Genomic DNA, 22,560 nt, shown 5'->3' with positions numbered 1-22,560 from the left:
GCTGCCAGCTGGGGAGCAGAAGAAGAAAGCTGAGTTGTTGATCAACTGAAAGACACTGGGTGCCCTTCTGTTGTGCCATCCTAGGTAACTACATAGCCTAGAGCAGGGCCAGCCCTGATATTTTCATTATATTCTGTAAGGAAAAAAAAAGTAGATAGGAAAATACAATCACATAGCCATCCATCATCCAAAGTCTCATTATTAAAACAAGAAGCAGAGGAGCAGACAAAAGAGAAAATGGCATAGTATGGAAAAAAGAGTTCAACACAAACAGGTGGGAGACTACAGCACCTATCACATAATCACAAAGGGTGGGATTTTCCAAAACACCTAAGTGATTTAGGAGCACAAGTCCCATTGGAAAGGTTCTAACACTTTAGAATTATAGAAATTAGAGATGGAAAAGACCCAGTAGGATAGGGGGTCTATCCTCTACCAGTACAGGTTAAGGGGGGCAAATGCCATGGTATATAAGGTAGGTGCACAACTGGTTGAAAGACCGTACTCAAAGAGTAGTTATGAATGGTTTGCTGTCAAACTGTGACGATGTATCTAGTAGGGTCCTGCAGGGATCAGTCCTGGATCTGGTACTATTCAATACTTTCATTAATGACTTGGATAATGGAGTGGAGAGCATGCTTATAAAATCTGAGGATGACACTAAACTGGGAAGGGTTGCAAGCACTTTGGGGAACAGGATTAGAATTCAAAATGACCCCGATGAATTAGATAATTGGTCTGAAGTAAACAAGATGAAATTTCAATAAAGACAGTGCAAAAGAAGGAAGGAAAAATCAAATGCATGACTACAAAATGGGAATAAGTGGCTAGATGTGATGCTGTTGAAATCATTCTGGGGACTACAATGGATCACAAATTAAATATGAGTCAACATAAGTCATATTGAGGCGTATTAACAGGAATATCATATGTAAGACATGGGAGGTAATTGTCCTGCTCTACTCAGCACTGGTGAGGCCCCAGCTAGAGTACTGTGTCCAGCTCTGGGCACCACACTTTAGGAAAGATGTGGATAAATTGGTGAGAAAGTCCAGCGGAGAGCAAAAAAAATTATAAAATGTTTAGAAAACCTGACTTCTGAGGAAAGGTTAAAAAAAAACTAGGCTTGGTTTAGTCTTGAAAAAAGAAGACTGGGGGTGGGGACGGACCTGATAACAGTTTTCAAATATGTTGAAGGCTGTTATAAAGAGGACGGTGATCAATTATTCTCCATGCTCACTGAAGGTAGGACTAGTAGTAATGGGTTTAATTTGCAGTGAGAGAGATTGAGGTTAGATATTAGGAAAAACTTTTTAACTTGAAGGATAGTTAAGTTCTGGACTAGGCTTCCAAGGGAGATTGTGGAAATCCCATCATGGGAGGTTTTTAAGAACAGACTAACACCTGTCAGCGGTAGTCTAGGTTTACTTAGTTCTGCCTCAGCACGGGGGCTGGACTTGATGACCTCTTGAGGTCCCTTCCAGCCCTACATTTCTATGATTCTATGAAAAGCCATAATGAAAATTGCATTCTAGATCTGGGCTGCATGTACATATCCTGAGAGGTATCTGTTGAGAAGCAGTGTTGGAAAAGTTGGGTTTTCATAAGTTTACAGTGTTGCGCTTCTCTCACTCCTCCTGTGCAGATAGGATCAGCCAGGGAATGTTAACATACACTTAGTCTATACACTTAGTCTACATTTACACTCCCACCACTTTCGGCAGCACGTAGGATATGTGTAGCTACACACCACAGTAAAAAGCAAGCTGTGTTCACACTGTGGTTCTGACGGGGGGAGACAGCAGCAAAAGGCTAGGCCTTTCCCTACAGCCTCACCCTTTCAGGACTTTTCCCTGTTGCCTCCCTCGTTGCAGGGCCTTTCCCTGCTCCAGAGTATTTCCTTGCAGTGAAGAAAGGCTCTAGCAGTAGGGAGCTGATGGAGCCCTTCCCCCACTGCCTCCCTCCTGCCACAGCCTTTCCCAAATGCTGGAGTCTTTTCCTGTGCTAGTAAAAGGCTCCAGCAGCAGGACAGTATATGGCTAAAAGTAACAGCATAGACAGGAAGGCACAGCTTGAGCGAGTACGAGACTTGCCTAAGCTGTGCCTCACTGTCTACACTGCAATTTATACCCATGCTAGGGGAATTACTTAAGTATGTACTCTACAGCCTGGCAGAAAAAGCATGCAGTGTAGATGTAGCCTGATTGTCAAAGCTGACCACAACCTATCTGAGAAGTGTTCTCAGTAATCTTAAGAGAGGTGAGGAGGGCAAAACTCACTGACATGTAAAGCTACAGTCAGGCGCTTTGTGAGGAGAACGGAAATGTTCGCCTTTCCTATTTTTTGCAGCGGCCGCATGTTTTAGCAGTTTGTCTATCAGACTGAATGTGATATGGCCGGGCTATAGGTAGGAAAACTGGAGCTGCTAATGAACTGTTGTTTGCTATCTTCCTGACAGGATCGCTAGCAGGCATGGCAAGAATGCGAGACATTGAAGAAACTTTTGCAGGTGAGGCGATCAAGGAGGACTACTTTCTCTTTTGCTTTAGGCTATAGGCAAAGGAGGTAGAGATGAGAAGTTAAAAGGAACCTGCTAATCCTTTGCTGAACTGATGGTCACTTTTCAAAGGTAGCTATGAGGTAAAAAAAAGGCTTAAGGCACAAACAATTAGAGAGGAAAAAAGTTCTCTCAGGACTCCACAGAATGGAAGCAAGTGAAGTTTCCTAAGAGAAGAGTTATTTTTCTTGAGGACTAGAGCACAGCGAGCTGCATAATGGAACAGAGGTAATTAAACTGGGGAATAGCTAGGCATGGCATAAAATTAAACACCAATTAAAGTTGCCAAAAATTCAGCTGGCCTTCTCTGGCTGTTACCAACTCCTCACTACACTAGCGAGCTGTGACAAGTGCTTAATTTGTAATTAAAAGAGGTGCTGGGCCTCAAGCAATTTTTTTGCATTCATAACCAATACAAGCAGCCCAGAGGTGCCAGGGCTATGAACTGCCAAGCCTAGAGGTGCTGGCAAGCCCTGGCACAAATTAAGCATTGTCTGTGACCAAATACAAGACTAAGTTATGGAAGAGGGGCAGGTATGGGAGCTGTACGCCTTATGAAAATATGTAAAGCAAAAAAAGAGTATTTCTTTAATTGAATATATTGCCACATTAAAGAAGCAAGGAAAGCAAAAGTGTGCAAATAATAACAGCACAACAGGCATCTTACAACAAAGCCTATATATTTTTCTAGATCTTGGAGTGGAAGAGGTAAAACAGATTTGATCTAATTTCACATGAATCGGGGGGGGGGGGGGGTTGTTAGTTTTTGTTCTGTTTTCTGTCACTTTATTGTCCTTGTTTTTTAAATTTCCAAACACTTTTGCTTTCTTACATCTGTTCCATCTCCTCTTCCTGTTGCAAGAAGAAGATGCTGGAACCTTAAAAGTTGCACACATATGGAGTTATTTACAAGTTTCAAACAACAAATAATTATAATGACAACTAAGAACGCAAACTGTAGTCCACTAATTGTCCAATGGTTATCGTTTGAGAGACTGGAGAACTTGAGTATTTGTAATGAGATATGAATATGATCACATATTTGAATACAATACAAATGATAACTATTCATTATTATTAATGATCCAATGGCTGTTTCATGTGTGGAGGAGTCCAGGCCTAGTGAACGTGTGACCTCACTTTTGTGACATCACAAAAAGCACAACCACATCTCATGTTAAGTGGTACCCTTCCTGGCAGTCTCAGTAGAGAAGCAAAGGATTGCTACAGAGCTACTTTGGTGAAGCAGTGTTAGGAAGCCAGCACTGTTACTTCCCATATTGTACCATCACTCTAGATAAACAGAGGTCTTCGGTCTCCAGCACTGTTACACTGCTACCTTTCACAAGCACCACGTGTGCTAAATATTTATACGTTGCTGCGAATATCAATAGAAAAAACTTGTAATGCCTATGTTTTAGTTAGTAGAGTCCATACAGTATTCCATAAAGAGGCAATCACCATACTGCTTGATATATGCAGCAAAAGCTAGACAATTTGTGAGTCGAATGCAGGTGTCTCTTCAGTTCATTACTATAGTAGGTTACAAATGGTAGTGTACAGACAGCTTTACTGAGAGGAAGCATTTTCAGGGGAAGGAATAGGAGCCCTAAGGGGCTAATAGAAGAAAACTATTATTTAGTATAGTTTAAGAGCAAGAAGATTATTGAGACTTCAAAATCAAAATAGCCAGGCCCTGGCTGAGAAAGCAAATTTACATGGAAAGATTGGGATGTTAGCAAAACCTTGTGAGTGACTACTGTGTTTGGAGTCTCCAAATCACTTTTGTTTAAATCATTTTAACTGGCAGCAGTGTGCTGAATGGATTCCAGTGACTAAGCTGCCCATTAAATTGATAACATACTTTTAATATTCAGGTCAGGTTTCTTCAATGAACAATATCTGAAAATAGTGATAACCTTCAATAAACGAAAAGATATACTTAAATAAAAATGGGATAACAGCACAACTTTTCATAATTATTTCACTTCCAGCTCATAACTTCTAAACCTTCAAGCATTATAAATCACACCTATTGGGACAGTAAGCTGTCAAGAACATTGTCACCCTTCAGAAATGCAATCATGACAAAGTCTAATTTGTGCATTAGGCTTCAAGGGGATTCATTTATTTGATCTTCAACATTTGAATGAAGTGTTTACTCAAGGATCAGTCTGAAGCCTATGGCTATTCCCACACTGAATAAATGACCCTGTGTGTGTAATTCAAGTATGTTTGTGTTTAGTAACACAATCTTGTTAACTGTGGATGATAATACTCTGACAATAGTTAGGAGCGGACTTTAACATTAGTATCAGGCTAAGAATTGGTTCCTTTCAAAATGGTGCACAGACAAAAGACAAGATTTTCCTTGCTTTCATGTTGCAGTAGCAGTGTTAAATGTCACATATTTGATTGCATGCCTTTCAAATCTTAAATATCTTGGACTTATTTCAGAGTTTTGAATATTGAGTAAATTATGTAAATCTCAAGGATTAACTGTAAGCTTGGTATCCTCCAAAGAGACTGTCACTTTTACTTTCAAAGTCTTTCTGACCAGATGCAAATGCTACAAATAAAATTCTCGCAACCCTCACCATAAAATTCTCTGTAGAATGAGTCATTCAGCTCAGATACCATGGCAATGGGCACAGAAGAAATACCAAACAGACAGAAGAAATTATTTGAATGATTGGTTATGAATACATTATTTACAAAAGAGGCATCAACAGTAATGAAATAAGACATTTAGGAATTTGTCTATTTGAATAAATTAACTGGAGCACAATCTGAGTAATTAATTAGTAGTTAGGTGTCTACTAGTAGACAGATACTTCTCGGAAGTATTATTCTTCTCAAATAGAAATGTTGTCCGATTTTCCCTTAATTAAGTGATCCCAAGACCAGTGCCTTAACCAACTGGCCTCTGAATCTGGTGTCTTCCCTACATAAGTGGATGAAGTTTACACGAAGGTTGAGATATGTTGTATACCAAGCAGTGAATCCTAAAATCAAAGACAAACTTTAAGCAGCTTTCAAATTAGCAGGTCACAAACATGACTACACTAAAATAATCATATTTCATTTCCATACTAAAGAAACCAAACTATTGGATTTTGCTCTTATTTGAATAGACCTGCCTGTAGATAGACATATATAAAAACAATGCTGTTCATATAAAGCAGATGAGATTACACTGCTAGTTGGATGTAGTTTTCTCAGCACTGGATATATTCCTTTTGTCAAATCAAACTTTTCTACTCTTCCACCTAGTATACTAGATCTGTGAAGAATGTGACTACATATAAAAGCCAAATGGGGTTCATATATATTCTTTATATGGACTGCACTGTGTTACTTGGATGTGAATTTTAAAATATATGAAAACTATACATTATTTTAACTAAATAATTAGCCTAACATCTAGTGCAGATACAATGTTGCTAGCATGTATTTTTAAAAGAAATGCTTACTTACTGTAACTGTGGTTCTTGAAGATGTGTGCACTCAGCGCATCGGAGCCGGAGAAAATTGCCTAGCAGTACCCATAGAAGGGCGATGCTTGTGCCTCATGGCCTTAGACCTTCCCCCCGGCTACATGAGGTGGAGCTGCCCTGACCCTCCCTCAGTTCTGTCACACCAAATGCCTAGAAATGAAACTCCGATGCAGAGAGGACAGAGGGTGGGTCGTGGAATACACGTTTGCATCATATCTTGAAGAACTACAGTTACAGTAAGTAATAATTTCTTCTTCTTTGAGTAGATGCAGCTGTATATTCCATGTAGGTGACTCACAAACAGTTACCCCCCCTCCCCACCAAAGCTGGAGTCAGAGTCTACCAAAACAAGTACTGTAGGAATGCTCTACCAAAGCCTCCATCCACCTTGGAAGAAGTGGTTAAGGAGTCATGAACGTATGTATCAATGACCATGTAATAGCCCTGAAATGTCCAATATGGAAACATCACTGAGGAGTGCCATGGACATTGCTTGTGCCCTTGTAGAATGAACTAGCACCCCCTGAGGGGGCGAAGCCGAAGCTATTTCACATGCAGTCTTGATGCAGGATGTTATCCATTTGGAGCTTGTCTATGAAGAGACCACTTGACTTTTCATGTGATCAACATATGACACAAACAAATGAGGTGAAGCACAAAACGGTTTAATCATGTCCAGATAAAAGGCTAGACACCTGCTGACATCTAACATCATCCTCCAGAGATCAATAGATTTAGGAAAGAATACAGGTAAATATACCGCTTGTTCAAATGAAACTGAGAAACCACTCTGGACACAAATTTTGGATGGGGTTGTAAAGTCATTTTGTCTTTGGAGAATCATGTATAAGGAGGCTCTGCCAGCAGAGTCTGCAACTCACACACTCTGCTTGAAGATGTTATCACTAACAGGAACACAGTTTTCTGACATAGAAGTGGAAAGAGACAAGATGCCAGGGTTCAAATGGAGGCCCCATTAAGGCCACTAGGACTGAGTTAAGGTCCCACAGAGGAACCAGTTCTTAGATCAGAGGATGTAGACAAAGGAACCCTTTAAAGAATCTTGTTACCATGACACTGGAGAAGACTGACCTTCCCTGAATAGTGGGATGAAATGCCAGTATTGCTGCCAGATGCACTTTCAATTAACTCAATGCTAGCCCCAATGACTGAAGGTGCAGCGGGTACTCCAAAAGGCCAGTGTTGGTTGGATTCCATGTGCTAATGACCACACCAAAAATAACTTCCATTTAGCTGAATAGGCCATCCTGGTGGAGGTTTTTTTTACTGTTAAGGAAGACTTGTAGGTCAGCAACCGAACACAGGTCTTCCTTCTCATTCAGCAATGCCGTGTGACATAAACATACAGCTAAGGGTAGCGTAAAATCCCTCCTTTACCTGTAAAGGGTTAAGAAGCTCAAATAACCTGGTTGGCACCTGACCAAAAGGACCAATAAGGGAAGAAGATACTTTCAAATCTGTGGGGGAAGGTTTTTGTTTGTGCTTTCCTTGTATTCTTTCCGGGACAGAGAGGGAACAGGACAGGAAAAATACATTTCCTAAGGCCATATCTGAAATAAACATCTAAGATTACAAATTGTAAGTAATAGCAAGGAAATACATTTGGTTATCTTTTGTTTTAGCTTGTGAATTTTCCCTATGCTAAGAGGGAGGTTTATTCCTGTTTTTTTGTAACTTTAAAGTTTTGCCTAGAGGGGAATCCTTTGTAATTTAAATCTTATTACCCTGTAAAATTACCTTCCATCCTAGTTTTACAAAGTGCTTCTTTTACTTTTTTCTTTATCATATAGTTCTGTTTTTAAGAACCTCATTGGGTTTTTAGTGTCCTAAAAACCCAAGAGTCAGGTCTGTGCTCACCTTCGTTTCTCTCAAGCCTCCCCAGGAAAGGGGGTGAAGGAGCTTGGGGGGATATTTTGGGGAAACAGGAACTCCAAGTGGTCCTTTTCCTAAATCTTTGTCTAACTCACCTGGTGGCAGCAGCGATACTGTCCAAGGACAAGGAAAAATTTGTGCCTTGGGGAAGTTTTTAACCTAAGCTGGTAGAAATAAGCTTAGGGGGTCTTTCATGTGGGTCCCCACATTGGTACCCAAGAGTTCAGAGTGGGGAGGGAACCCTGACATCATGTGATGCATGGAACTGAGTGCTGGATGGAAGGTGAGGCTTTGTTTCTGAGTGAATAAGTTCAGGATGGAGAGGGAGCAGTATGGGAGGTTGAAGAGAAATCAAGAAGGATGGAGAACAAGCAATGTATTAGCCACACCGGGGCACTGAGAATGACCTTGGCCCAATCTTCCTAGAGTTTGAGAATGATTTGAGGGATGATCGGGATTTGGGGAAGGCATACAGGAGCGCCGACTGCCAGAAGAACATCTACTCAAAGAAGAATCTTTATTAGCCTTTCATTCAACATACTGATGTCAGCAATGATCAGAGTCTAGTGCAGCGGTTTCCAGCCTGTGGTCTGCAGACACCTGGGGGTCTGCAGACTATGTCTAAGATTTCTAAAGGGATCCACATCTCCATTCTAAAATTCGTAGGGGTCTGCAAATGAAAATAATCTTGAAAACCACTAATCTACTGTATTTCAAAATCCGGAGCATACTGTTCACTAAGTCATCTTTTTATTAGCAGCTCTAACAGCAAGCAGCAACAATGAAATTACATGACTAAAAATATTTTTCTTCAGTGTTCAGAGCATTTTTTATGTTTAAAAACATTGTTTGGCCCAAGCAGCAGTTGTGTTTAATTTTTGCTAAGAGCTGGTGGCAACTCAAAGGGAATGTTGTATGGTTGTTCCCAACTACTGTACATAATGATGATAATAATTAATAACTTTACTACCTTATTTTTATATATCACCTTTCATCCTGAAAGTCTGCAAAGCACTTTACAGACCATATGTAGAATTCATTCATCCCTGAAATGCAGTGACCTCTGGAATGAAATGTGGCAACTGTTTAACAAAGCACAGTAACACTAAAAAACAGTTTTTAGGTGACTAAGAAAAGAATAATAATGTCTCCAGCTCTATAACTTCATCGGTGTGTTACATGAGCACTTAAATACATAAAAATACAAGTTGATGTTCTACTGTTTCACTTCTCTCTTTACTTCAAAGGTCAGGATGTATTCTTCTCATCATTTAATTATAGAAAAGTTATGGCACAGAGATTGGAGAAGTAATCTGTTCAGATGGTGGTAAAATTTGTGGCCGTTCTCAACTGCTTTAGTAGTGAATGCCACAGGAACCATTTCAGATAAAGTTTTTCTCTAGCTTGCACTGATTTCTCCTTTGTTGTTCAGAGTTTCATCTTCCCACAGGAATGCAGCTGTCTTGAAAGTTCTTGCTTGCAGAGGGAGAGGGGTTTCTGAGGCAGCCTGGGCCCAGATAATTGAAAATCAAGACAAGACTCTTGAACTTGACTTGTTTGATGGGCACTCAGTGAAGAGAATTAAGAAGCTAGTATTAAGCAAAACTAGTTTTATGTGCTCTTATTGGCCTAAGTTGCTCAGCAGGAGGACTGCTGCTTTCTGGACCAACAATTTTCTTCACAGTCTCTGATTACACTCCCAAATACAGTGCATTGTGTTGTAAAGTTCGAAGGTCAAGAAGCCATAGATGACCATGGCCAAGTCTCATCTGTTTGAATGGGGCAAAGTCTCCTGGATAGCCATAGGATGGGGAAAGGTGCTATCTGAGTTGTTGCAATTGTAAGGGTACTATACATAAGGCAATCTTTGGTAGTCAAAACTGTGGCATAGGGCCATTAGGTGGATCCTACGAGTATGTAACAGGAAGTAGAGTGAGAGAAACATTGAGACAGACTAAGGACCTGTCTACACATTGTGGCGATGTTTATTATGGGGACATGACTTCTAAAACGTTGCACTTTAATTGATCCTTGTAGACCTGCTGGTGCACTTGAAAGTTTCCCTAGTGCGCTTTAATGTACAGCTGCTAAAGCGCCATCGGGAACCTTTAGTATGTACCAGCAGTGACTACAAAGACTAATTAATGCACAACATATAAAAACATAAGAAAGACCATACTGGGTCAGACCAAAGGTCCATCTAGTCCCGTATCCTGTCTTCCAACAGTGGCAAATGCCAGGTGGCCCAGAGGAAATGAACAGAACAGGTAATCATCAAGTGATCCATCCCCTGTCGCCCATTCCCACCTTCTGGCAAACAAAGACTAGGGACACCATCCCGACCCATCCTGGCTAATAGCCATTGATAGACCTATCCTCCATGAATTTACCTACTTCTTTTTTGAACCCTGTTATAGTCTTGGCCTTCACAACATCCTCTGGAAAGGAGTTCCACAGGTTGACTGTGTGCTGTGTGAAAAAATACTTTCTTTTGTTTGTTTTAAACCTGCTGCCTATTAATTTCATTTGGCGGCCCCTAGTTCTTGTGTTAGGAGAAAGAGTAAATAACACTTCCTTATTTACTTTCTCTAAAGTGCACTTTAGAAATCACATCCCCATAGTGAGCAGTACCTCACCATGTAGACAAGCCCAAAGTTTAGGGACTTTCTGAATCAGATAATGAATCTGATTTAAAAACATTACTCTGTTCATGTAATCGTTAAATAAAAACATTTCAATGAAACCTAAAGTCTCCCTGCTTCCTCAAAAATATTACAAAAAAAAAAAATACTGCTAGAGCTAAGTAGAGAAAGGTAATTCTGTTTTGTGGAGGTTTTTTTATTCTGAACTTTGGTTTCATTACAATTTGGAAGCCCTGACGTCCCCAACTCCCAGGCAGTTCACTCTGGAGCCAGTGACCTGGAAAGCCTTGAGGTCCCTGATTCCAGGGCAGTCTGGCAAGCAGTCAACCAAGAAGCCAGGCAGACAAGCTGGCAGGAAACCAGGCAGGGTTCTGTTGCAACTTAGTCAAAACTGAAGTCTCCATGGAATGTTTCAATTTTGACAAATAGGCAAATTCTGACAAAAACAGTTGTTCTGCAGAATTTTGCCAACCATCTCCAATAATTATCCATATTGGGAAATGCGGATTAATCCTAGTATCCTGGCCAACTGCTTGCACTTTTGTGGAATCCCTTAGGGACAAAAATGACCAGGACCTCATTTTTCAAACTCACCTAAAATGGCAGCACATGCCGTAGCAAAGTACTCCCTAGCACCATGCTGGAGCATTGGTTGAAAGAAAGAGGAAAGGTGCCTCCTATACTGAATCATCCCCATATTTTGGACTGCTAATGCTAAGTCTAATTCTACGCCAAGAGCTAGAGGTGTGATTCCCCAGCTCGTGTACACCTATTCACATCTGCTCTCATAGAGCACGTAAATAGCAGTATAGCTGTGGTAGCATGGGTAGCAGCTGAGCCGTGCTGTGTACATACCCACCAATTTCAGGCATGTTTGTACACAGCTTGGCTCAGCCAGGCCTCCATTGCCACCACCCGTTCTACTGCAGCTACACTGCCATTTATACTTGTGCTAGTTTGGTGACAGCTAGCGTGAGTATGTGCACACATGCCGGGGAATCACACTCCAAGATCATAGATGTAGTCATGGATAAATAACACAGGATAAACGGAGGACAAGTTTTTAATACTTCATTACAGGTCCAATATTAAAAACTGCAATAGAAGTTGGCATCAGCTACTGTACACATTACATTCGGTAGACATTTTTATTGCCCTATCTTTCAATTACTTTAAAAATAAAAGAAAAGGAGTACTAGTGGCACCTTAGAGACTAACCAATTTATTTGAGCATAAGCTTTTGTGAGCTACAGCTCACTTCATTGGATGGAAATAATGCTCAAATAAATTGGTTAGTCTCTAAGGTGCCACAAGTACTCCTTTTCTTTTTGCGAATACAGACTAACATGGCTGCTACTCTGAAACCTTTAAAAATAAACAAACACTAAATGTGTCATCTAGAGGTATGAAGAAAAAACATACACATAGGGAATATTTTTATGTACAGCATATTTGGTGGGGAGGAAAAGATAATCACAAAGGTGTTTAGTGTATAAACTGAACATTAAGATGAGCAAAATGAAATTGTTCGTGTACCTGAGAATAGCCGATTACATCTCCATTTTCATCCAGTACATTAAAATTAATTATTGGACCCTGGACATCAGGACTGCTGAAGTCTGAATCACTGTAGATACGCACAATGGGTGCTCCATTAGCATATTTTAAGGTAGACAGCACTGTGTAGGTGTAGCGAGATAAAGCAAAGGTATGATGTTTTATGTTCTCCATGCCACCTAAGAGGAAAACAACATATCTGTCAAACACTTTATTCTCTTGAAACTTTTTGTTTAAAAAGATAGCACAGCTAGAAGCCAACCCGTGCAAAGCCTGGAAAGCCGAAATTAGCTCTTTTAAATCATCATACTTCTCAAAATTTTCTTTTCTTACAATGAGCTTTAGTGGTGCTATAATGTCACAAGAGCCACCTACCTCTGAGTTAATCCACGTCACTTTTCAGCTGGGAAAATTTGAGTTTAAATTTGAATGGGTTCACACAATGAATAATTGTGTTGGTTCCAGTCTGTGCACATCACAGAATCATTCTGGCCTACATTTGTTAGAATGGCAGTTTTTGCTCAGGAGTGCCAAGGACTGGAAAAGTAATGCTGCAGATCAGGAAACTACATCAGTACTAACATAGGATGGAAGATTAGTTGTAGTGCATAGTCCTATATGAGGCTACAAAACAAAGGTTTTCATTTGTGATCCCATGACAGATATTTAATATTATACAGAAGGGATACTCTTCTCAGTCTACACTTCTGCAGAACAGGAAAGACAAAGGATGGCCCATATTCTGCATCAGCTCACACTCATGAAAACCATTTGTTTCAGTGGGGTTATACAGGGAGTAAGTCAGCACAGAATTTGGCCTGGACAGTAAATAGGAGTATGCTTTCTTTCCCTTCTTCTTTGCTACACCTAACAATTCGAAAGTGCAGACCTGCAACCGAGTACCAGGATATCTGGAAGTTGCAACATTAAGCTCTGAACTCCTCTGAGCAGCAGTTGTGTCATCTGTTTTTTCTCGTGTGTATTTTTAATACAGAAAAGAGCTGTCAACATCTCTGAGGGTATGTCTATACTACCTGCCATACTAGGGGGCAGCGATTGATCCAGCGGGGGTCGATTTATTGTGTCTATTCTAGATGTGATAAATCTATCCCCGAGCGCTCTCCCATCGACTCCTGTACTCCACCGCCACGAGAGGCGCAGGCAGAGTCAATGGGGGAGTGGCAGCAGTCGACTCACCGTAGTGAATACACCGCGGTGAGTAGGTCTAAGTATGTCGACTTCAGCTACGTTAGTCACATAGCTGAAGTTGTATAACTTAGATTGATCCCCCCACCTAGTGTAGACCAGGGCTGAGTCTAATCAAAATAACAATAATATGCTTTTACTGGCTGAAACAGAAAAATTACATTATTTTTGTAGTATTTATTTCCAGTTTCAAAATGGCATGCTGTCCTTTTTAGCTATGTTAGTTGGGAAAATGAAGTGAGTGTAGTCATAGAAATGGTGGACATATGGTGAAGAACCTCTATGTTCTGCATAGTGAGGAGAAACAAGATACAGGATGAACACCAGAAAGCCCTTCAAGGAGTCTTGTGAGAAGCTATTTAGCATGATTTGCTGATGTTTGTCACGGTAAACTTGGCAAATTTCTCTCTTAACACTTAGTTCCCAAAGGACTTTCATAGTATCACAGACTTTGAGAAGAAAAGGGCTGCCTAGCCTAAGATGTCCTGCACATTTTCTGCTAGAAGGTGGTAGTGTTGTTGAGAAAGCTTATTTCTGTGATACTGCCAGTGCTATTATTAGATCTGACTGCACTGTCAGTTTCTGAGATGTCTTTAATCGCCAGATGCAGAGCTTTTCCAAATTGGCAGGAACTTTCTGATGGAATATTAAGATACTTTCTTTGTGACTTGTTGAAGAAATCTCTCAGTCTATTTTTCAGAGGACATATCCTGCCGTTGTTACAGCATTAGCCTTTAGCCATTCTTGATTTAAAGTTCCTTAATCACATTTCTTTGTGCATTGGTGAGAAACCAATGAGTCTCTTAATTATTTATCCTCACACAAATTCAACAGCCTGCATGTGTCCCTTCCCTACTCCTGCCCCCTGCCGAGGAGGTAGATGGCAAGTAATGTAGCCAAGTGCCTGTATTTTCACATAGCAGAATGAGTCACAATTAGGGCTGATGGATTGTCAAAGAAAATTCTTCAAAACAATTGCCAATGGGTCATGGTTGATACTGACCAAAAAAAAAAAAAAAAATTACAAATATATGACTCAGTCATGATTTTTTTTTTTTTTTAGAGAATGATCTGTGCTGTCCCCTACATAATTTTTGCGATTCCCCAATCTCCTTTCTGCTTGCTGTGACCCAGGGAGTGGAAGGAGGGGGAAGAAGAATTGCAACAGATCTTCAGCCTCCCACTGGGGGCTATGTGCTTGAATCAATGCATGTCTAGCACACGGTCATACATGGTGGTAGAAGGGAATAAAATCAAGGGGGTGACGCTATTTGAGATAAATAAGGTTTGGTTACCATATGTTACAACTGATTACCTGGTATTTGTTAGTGTATTTGTTAGTGTATTCTGCATTTTGTCCCCTGCATATAAATTTCTGTGACTGTTCTTATGTCAGGTTCCTTGACACTGAACATCTGGATTTATTTTTTTATTAAGTGCCTATTTGGTGTCAGGCGCAGTGACAGATTTTAAGTCTTTTGAAGAGGATATATTTGGGGATTGGCCTGTGATCTTCAGCTCATTGCAAGTGGGGTCTAAGACTCACTCAGTCTCTATAATTTTAGTGAATTTTAGCTGTTTTATTAAGAGACTGCAGTTATTTATTAATCTAAATGATTTTTAAATGGTGAGCAGCATACACGTTATATACTATTATTTTAGAGATGGACACCTATCTAGGGCAGACCAGGTAACAATTACTGATGGAGTTTGATTACTACTGTTGACCAAAACAAGGTGTGCAGGCACATATCTATTGTAAAGGTTATGCATTGATGTGTAATTTGCGTTCACTATTGTATACCTCTGCCTAAGGCACAAATGCATAATGTAGACTTCCTTGTCTGGTCTAAATTTATATATTTCCACTAATACTTTTCTTATTGCTTTATCCCTTGCATGTATATTATGTGTGTGTGTGTGTGTGTGTGTGTTTGTTTTATTAACTTAATGTCATTTCAGGCTTCAGCATTTCACATTTTCTGTTTCTAGTGACACAGCATTTTTTACACTATCTGTTGGCACAGTGAATAGCATAACAAGTATTTGCAATGGTTTTTGAACATCAGAGATTGCCGAAAGCAACTCATTACTTTCCCGCACTGACCCCCTTCCAGCAATATGCCATTTACCCTGTGGTGTTGGTGTTAGGTACTGTGCAATCCTTGCTGGCTGTAACATTTCTTTGTTTGTGCCCTGAGGCATCATGACAGTGTCAGCACAGGCATCTACACTGCTGCTTTACCCATGAGCTGTTCATACTGATTACAGAAACTGATGGGGTGATGGTGCTGAAATCTCACTGGGTCCGAGGTGTTCCTTTACTCCATGGCTACTATGGTGCTGCTGCCATCACTCATTGGCTAGCTCATAATGGTATACTGCTCACCAGAGCAGCAGTTGTCTGTGGAGGCATATTGCAGGTACAAGTTCATATCCTGCCTTTTTGAAGTAGACTATATTTCTTCGGTCTGGATTTGTTCTCTTATGGCCTGATCCAAACCCCACTGAAGTCAGTGAAAGTCTTTTCACGGACTTTGATGGGCTTCGCCTCAGCTCCTCTCATTTGTAATTTTCTTGCCCCTCTGCTGTTGTGCAAAAAAGAAAAGCGTTTCCTTTCTACTGTCTACGATTATTCTCAAATGAAAAACAAATACTTCTTTTAAATTTGCTTGGCTGCTGAGTAGCTTTCTAGGTTATATCAAATCTATTTGACGCTGCCTGGAAATAAATCCAATAAACATTATACTTTATTCAGTGATGTACACAAACACAATGTGGGATTTCACTCTATTCTGCTTCCTTTTCAGTGCTCCATATAGATTAACCTAAAATGAATTCCCAGTCCCTAGAGTGTGATGATAAACAAATAACATAGAAAAGGAGTACTTGTGGCACCTTAGAGACTAACCAATTTATTTGAGCATGAGCTTTCGTGAGCTACAGCTCACTTCATCGGATGCATACTGTGGAAACTGCAGCAGACTTTATATACGCACAGAGAATATGAAACAATACCTCCTCCCACCCCACTGTCCTGCTGGTAATAGCTTATCTAAAGTGATCCTCAGGTTGGGCCATTTCCAGCACAAATCCAGGTTTTCTCACCCTCCACCCCCCACACAAATTCACTCTCCTGCTGGTGATAGCCCATCCAAAGTGACAACTCTTTACACAATGTGCATGATAATCAAGTTGGGCCATTTCCTGCACGAATCCAGGTTCTCTCACCCCCTCTCCCCCCTCCCAAAAACCACACACACAAACTCACTATCCTGCTGGTAATAGCTCATCCAAAGTGACCACTCTCCCTACAATGTGCATGATAATCAAGGTGGGCCATTTCCAGCACAAATCCAGGTTTTCTCACACACCCCCATACACACACAAACTCACTCTCCTGCTGGTAATAGCTCATCCAAACTGACCACTCTCCAAGTTTAAATCCAAGTTAAACCAGAACATCCGGGGGGGGGGGGGTAGGAAAAAACAAGGGGAAATAGGCTACCTTGCATAATGACTTAGCCACTCCCAGTCTCTATTTAAGCCTAAATTAATAGTATCCAATTTGCAAATGAATTCCAATTCAGCAGTTTCTCGCTGGAGTCTGGATTTGAAGTTTTTTTGTTTTAAAATAGCGACCTTCATGTCTGTGATTGCGTGACCAGAGAGATTGAAGTGTTCTCCGACTGGTTTATGAATGTTATAATTCTTGATATCTGATTTGTGTCCATTTATTCTTTTACGTAGAGACTGTCAAGGTCGCTATCTTAAAACAAAAAAACTTCAAATCCAGACTCCAGCGAGAAACTGCTGAATTGGAATTCATTTGCAAATTGGATACTATTAATTTAGGCTTAAATAGAGACTGGGAGTGGCTAAGTCATTATGCAAGGTAGCCTATTTCCCCTTGTTTTTTCCTACACCCCGCCCCCCCCGGATGTTCTGGTTTAACTTGGATTTAAACTTGGAGAGTGGTCAGTTTGGATGAGCTATTACCAGCAGGAGAGTGAGTTTGTGTGTGTATGGGGGTGTGTGAGAAAACCTGGATTTGTGCTGGAAATGGCCCACCTTGATTATCATGCACATTGTAGGGAGAGTGGTCACTTTGGATGAGCTATTACCAGCAGGATAGTGAGTTTGTGTGTGTGGTTTTTGGGAGGGGGGTGAGGGGGTGAGAGAACCTGGATTTGTGCAGGAAATGGCCCAACTTGATTATCATGCACATTGTGTAAAGAGTTGTCACTTTGGATGGGCTATCACCAGCAGGAGAGTGAATTTGTGTGTGGGGGTGGAGGGTGAGAAAACCTGGATTTGTGCTGGAAATGGCCCAACCTGAGGATCACTTTAGATAAGCTATTACCAGCAGGACAGTGGGGTGGGAGGAGGTATTGTTTCATATTCTCTGTGCGTACATAAAGTCTGCTGCAGTTTCCACGGTATGCATCCGATGAAGTGAGCTGTAGCTCACGAAAGCTCATGCTCAAATAAATTGGTTAGTCTCTAAGGTGCCACAAGTACTCCTTTTCTTTTTGCGAATACAGACTAACACGGCTTTTACTCTGAAAATAACATAGCGTTATTACTGATGTCTTATGCAAGTAGGATACACAAGTCAATACAGACTGAGTCTGTTCCTGCAAAGTGCTGATGCCTCCGACTGAGCTTAGCATCCTGCACGACTAGACCTCTGACAGTGTATTCTGCCTTCCCACACCTATTCACCATGAACAGGAACAACATGGCCCGGCAGGAGTGTAGAAGCAGAAGAGAACATGTAGCTTTTTGGTCTTACTTCTTCTGTAGAACCAGGGAACAGACCTTATGTAGAGTTTCATCTAAACGGAGAAAACATAGAAGGTATAGGCCAGATTTTGAAATCCTTATCCACACTAATCGGTAGTTGCTCGCTAGAACAGTCCCATTTATTTTAATTATAAACTATATGAGTGGAAATTATTTTTTAAGTATAAAAATATCAGTCATGGGAAAGATTGTTACCTCCTTATTCATACCAATCATCCCATCGATGGGTCTATCTGTGTGAACACGGGGAGTCACAATCTGTTTTACTCTTGGGATTTTTATTCCTCCAAATTAATTTCTAGCCATGTATAAATTATGACACACTTTCTCATATGATCTTGGGATACAATAAATAATTCACAGAAGGAAAGAAATTTCACTTTCTGTGACCAACATATGCTACTTTCCCCACAGGACCAAGTGTCTGTGCCTAAAGTTGGATAGAGTCTTGCAGCATATTCAAATCTTCAAAATGCACCTACTGTGTATACAATACGGAAGCCCTGTACACCCGCAACACTAATTCCATACTGTGTGCAATATAGGGATCCCTACTCTCTCAGCACTAATCCTGTGCATAACAATTTTAATCCTTTTATTCTCATCTCTCTTCCCCACCACCTCAACAGTTTTAGACAGTGGAAAGCAATTGCTTAATCCTCCATTCAGGACGTTCTCCTGAGACCAAACATGAAACAAATACTCAGTGTTTATCTTAATGAGCAGAAGGCTTTTTTGCGGCCCCATCTCTCAGTTCTTTAGAGCAGCTAGTTTACACTCCTGTCTTTGTATGGTAAGGAAGGTTCAGAGTCTTTACTCTGAGTAAACTAAGCAGAACATTCTGAGAAAAGCAGCTACTCATTTTCAAACATCACAACCTCAAGAATTTCCTTGTTCTCAACTTCTTGGGAGCAGTGTGGAGAGGAGATGCTGCACATATTCTTTGGCTTGATTCTTAACATGTCTATTTTAATTATTAGTGAAACTCAATTTTGTTTAGGTACTTCTTTGATGGAATACCATACAGTGCTACAAATCAATTACAAATTTAAGTCATTTCAATGACTACTTGCAATGAGATCCCCCCCTCCCACTCCCTTTCATGAACACAGGCTTTGATCATATTACTAAAAAGACTATAAAAAGCATAACATTTCAGAATGGCCCTGGCCCACCAGAGAAGTGGTAGGATAAATGAGAACAGAAATAGAGAGGATTTTGTAAAACCCAGGATATTTAGTACACTATATATAATAGCTTATAAACAGACTAGCTCTCCAAAGTACTCAGGTGATATAAGTCCTCAGAGTTTCTTTAACAGAGCAATAAATCCATACCCAAAACACTTACACAAGCAGAACTCCAGAGCTCCCAGGGTCTTTCCCAGTCCAGCAGATACCACATCCTCCCTTGGTAGTCCTCTCAACCATTAAATGGGAGAGGAGCTTGTATTATAAAGGCACCGAAATCTTCCTCTTTTCCAGCATCACTTGCAAAGAGGAGTGTGACAGCCAAGCCTCTCTACTGCCCCCCTGTTATGAGTGGCTCAGACAGCCTCATGTGGCTTTCTCCTTTCCCTGTCTACTGGAGTAAGCTTACCCCTGCACAGTGTCTTGAAATCATCATGTAAGAGCTTTTCCAGAGTTTGCTTCTTGGTTTTTCCAACTCCTGAAACCCAGTCTGCTGGTACTGAGAAAATCATGAAACTGTGACCTCTTCCTCCCTCAATGCTCCAATCTCACACAGACGGGTAATAAATCTAGCTTACTGTTAAGCACTGACTTTTTTTCCCCAAGACCCTTATTTACTTTATTCCCCAGCCACATCTTCTTACTGTGCATTTTATTATGGCCAAGGGGCAAAATGTACTTCATTATGGCTAACCACCAGAGCAACTTTTTACGCTAGTTATTCCTCTACCTTGCTTGGCAAGAGAATCTCTGACACCAGCCGGACCTGAGATAAATGCAATTCCTCTCTCCAAGAACTTTTCTTTGGGGCCTCAATCTGCAGTCCTATTTTGTCCACTTGAAGGCCTCATGACTTCCATACTGGTCCAGTAGTTTGTTCTGAATGGGCCTGGAGATCAATGTAATATACACTTAACCAACAGCTTGTAGCAACAATAATGTTTAAGGAGAAATTGAAGTGCAGTTGTCACAGAATGGGGTTTCCCTTATCAGCAGTGAGAGTAGCTTACAAAATCACACACAAAAAACCAGCAATGTTTTCCTTACTTTTTCAGAGTAAGACAAATCCAAATCAAAGTCATCACTTGGGTATAAACTAGGCCCCAATCAAAGCTCACCTCCCTTCCTGTGCATAATCAGAGTGGGCAATTCCCCTTTCTTCTTCTTATACTTAACAGCTAGGTCCTATAGTTTAATAAGCCACTTAATCCTTGCTGGTCTGGCTCTACCTTGCTGAAGGCAATACCAGACAGCTTGTACTGGGGCCTTTTCAGAGCTGGATTGGTAGTTTAACCCAGCATAGCAATATAAAAGCTAATTACACAAAAGAAAAATGTACAAAGTGTAAATGTAAAAAAAAAAAATGGAATAACAAAGTGGACGCCACCATCTTGACAAGTGGATGATGCAAAAGGAAAGCAGATTCTATTGCTGTACCTGAGCAACTTCAAGCAGTGCATTAAGCAACATGACTGAGATCTGTTGTGGTGTTTGTTCATTCACCTTCTCCCTGGAGGGAAAAGTATATGCAATGGAGTGGATGAAGTGGCCTTGCCATTAAAAACCTATGGAAATCTGAAAGTTTAACTTTTTGTAGGTAAGTTCTATTGTTTTCCATTTTTATTTAAATAACAAAACTTCCCTTATCTCGACTTTAAAGCCTCCCGATTTCTATTGCTTTCATAAGACAAAGATGATTCTTTGACTTCTGTACTGCCCCATCATGCTAGGCAGCATCATGAGAATAGCAGCAACCACTGAAGAAACACCAGCCTCATTCACTCCATGGAGATACTGAAACAGTGACAACTATTGCTAAAAACCTGCTTTGAAATTGCCTTTATTTAGACCTATTTTACAAGTATTAAAGATTATTTAGCTAATATCACAAATCACTGGAATTATTGGGCCAAAGCCACAACTGAGCTACAACAATTTACATCAGCAGAGGACTTGGCCCATTGCCTTAACCAGTCAAAATGACACTACACAACACACAGATAACTCAGTGATTCAGAAAAGGAGTACTTGTGGCACCTTAGAGACTAACCAATTTATTTGAGCATAAGCTTTCGTGAGCTACAGCTCATTTCATCGGATGCATACTGTGGAAAATAGAGAAGATGTTTTTCTACACACAAACCATGAAAAAATGGGTGTTTATCACTACAAAAGGTTTTCTCTCCCCCCACCCTACTCTCCTGCTGGTAATAGCTTATCTAAAGTGATCACTCTCCTTACAATGTGTATGATAATCAAGTTGGGCCATTTCCAGCACAAATCCAGGTTTTCTCACTCCCCCCCAAACAAACCCACTCTCCTGTTGGTAATAGCTTATCTAAAGTGACCACTCTCCTTACAATGTGTATGATAACCAAGGTGGGCCATTTCCAGCACAAATCCAGGGTTTAACAAGAACGTCTGGGGGGGCGGGGTAGGAAAAAACAAGGGCAAATAGGTTACCTTGCATAATGACTTAGCCACTCCCAGTCTCTATTCAAGCCTAAGTTAATTGTATCCAATTTCCAAATGAATTCCAATTCAACACTTTCTTGCTGGAGTCTGGATTTGAAGTTTTTTTGTTGTAATATAGCAACTTTCATGTCTGTAATCGCGTGACCAGAGAGATTGAAGTGTTCTCCGACTGGTTTATGAATGTTATAATTCTTGACATCTGATTTGTGTCCATTTATTCTTTTACGTAGAGACTGTCCAGTTTGACCAATGTACATGGCAGAGGGGCATTGCTGGCACATGATGGCATATATCACATTGGTGGATGTGCAGGTGAACGAGCCTCTGATAGTTGTGGCTGATGTTATTAGGCCCTGTGATGGTGTCCCCTTAATAGATATGTGGGCACAGTTGGCAACGGGCTTTGTTGCAAGGATAGGTTTCTGGGTTAGTGGTTCTGTTGTGTGGTATGTGGTTGCTGGTGAGTATTTGCTTCAGGTTGGGGGGCTGTCTGTAGGCAAGGACTGGCCTGTCTCCCAAGATTTGTGAGAGTGTTGGGTCATCCTTCAGGATAGGTTGTAGATCCTTGATAATGCGTTGGAGGGGTTTTAGTTGGGGGCTGAAGGTGATGGCTAGTGGCGTTCTGTTATTTTCTTTGTTAGGCCTGCCCGGTAGTAGGTGACTTCTGGGAACTCTTCTGGCTCTATCAATCTGTTTCTTCACTTCCGCAGGTGGGTACTGTTGTTGTAAGAATGCTT

The 22,560-nt window shown here is 40.7% G+C and overlaps 1 protein-coding gene across 1 annotated transcript in view; it reads right to left on the bottom strand.

Annotated features, from left to right (window-relative positions):
* Window positions 1-22,560, bottom strand: part of MOCOS (molybdenum cofactor sulfurase) — a 403,212-nt gene that overhangs the window by 74,653 nt on the left and 305,999 nt on the right. The window contains exon 6 of the mRNA XM_073332641.1: window positions 12,126-12,325. Within this exon, the coding sequence (XP_073188742.1) occupies window positions 12,126-12,325 (200 nt within the window). The remainder of the gene's footprint in view (window positions 1-12,125; window positions 12,326-22,560) is intronic.

This window comes from Lepidochelys kempii, chromosome 2, assembly GCF_965140265.1.
Source record: "Lepidochelys kempii isolate rLepKem1 chromosome 2, rLepKem1.hap2, whole genome shotgun sequence".
NCBI classification, from domain to species: domain Eukaryota; kingdom Metazoa; phylum Chordata; order Testudines; family Cheloniidae; genus Lepidochelys; species Lepidochelys kempii.
The sequence above is the reverse complement of the archived record's forward strand: the minus strand, read 5'-3'. Positions and strand labels throughout refer to the sequence as shown.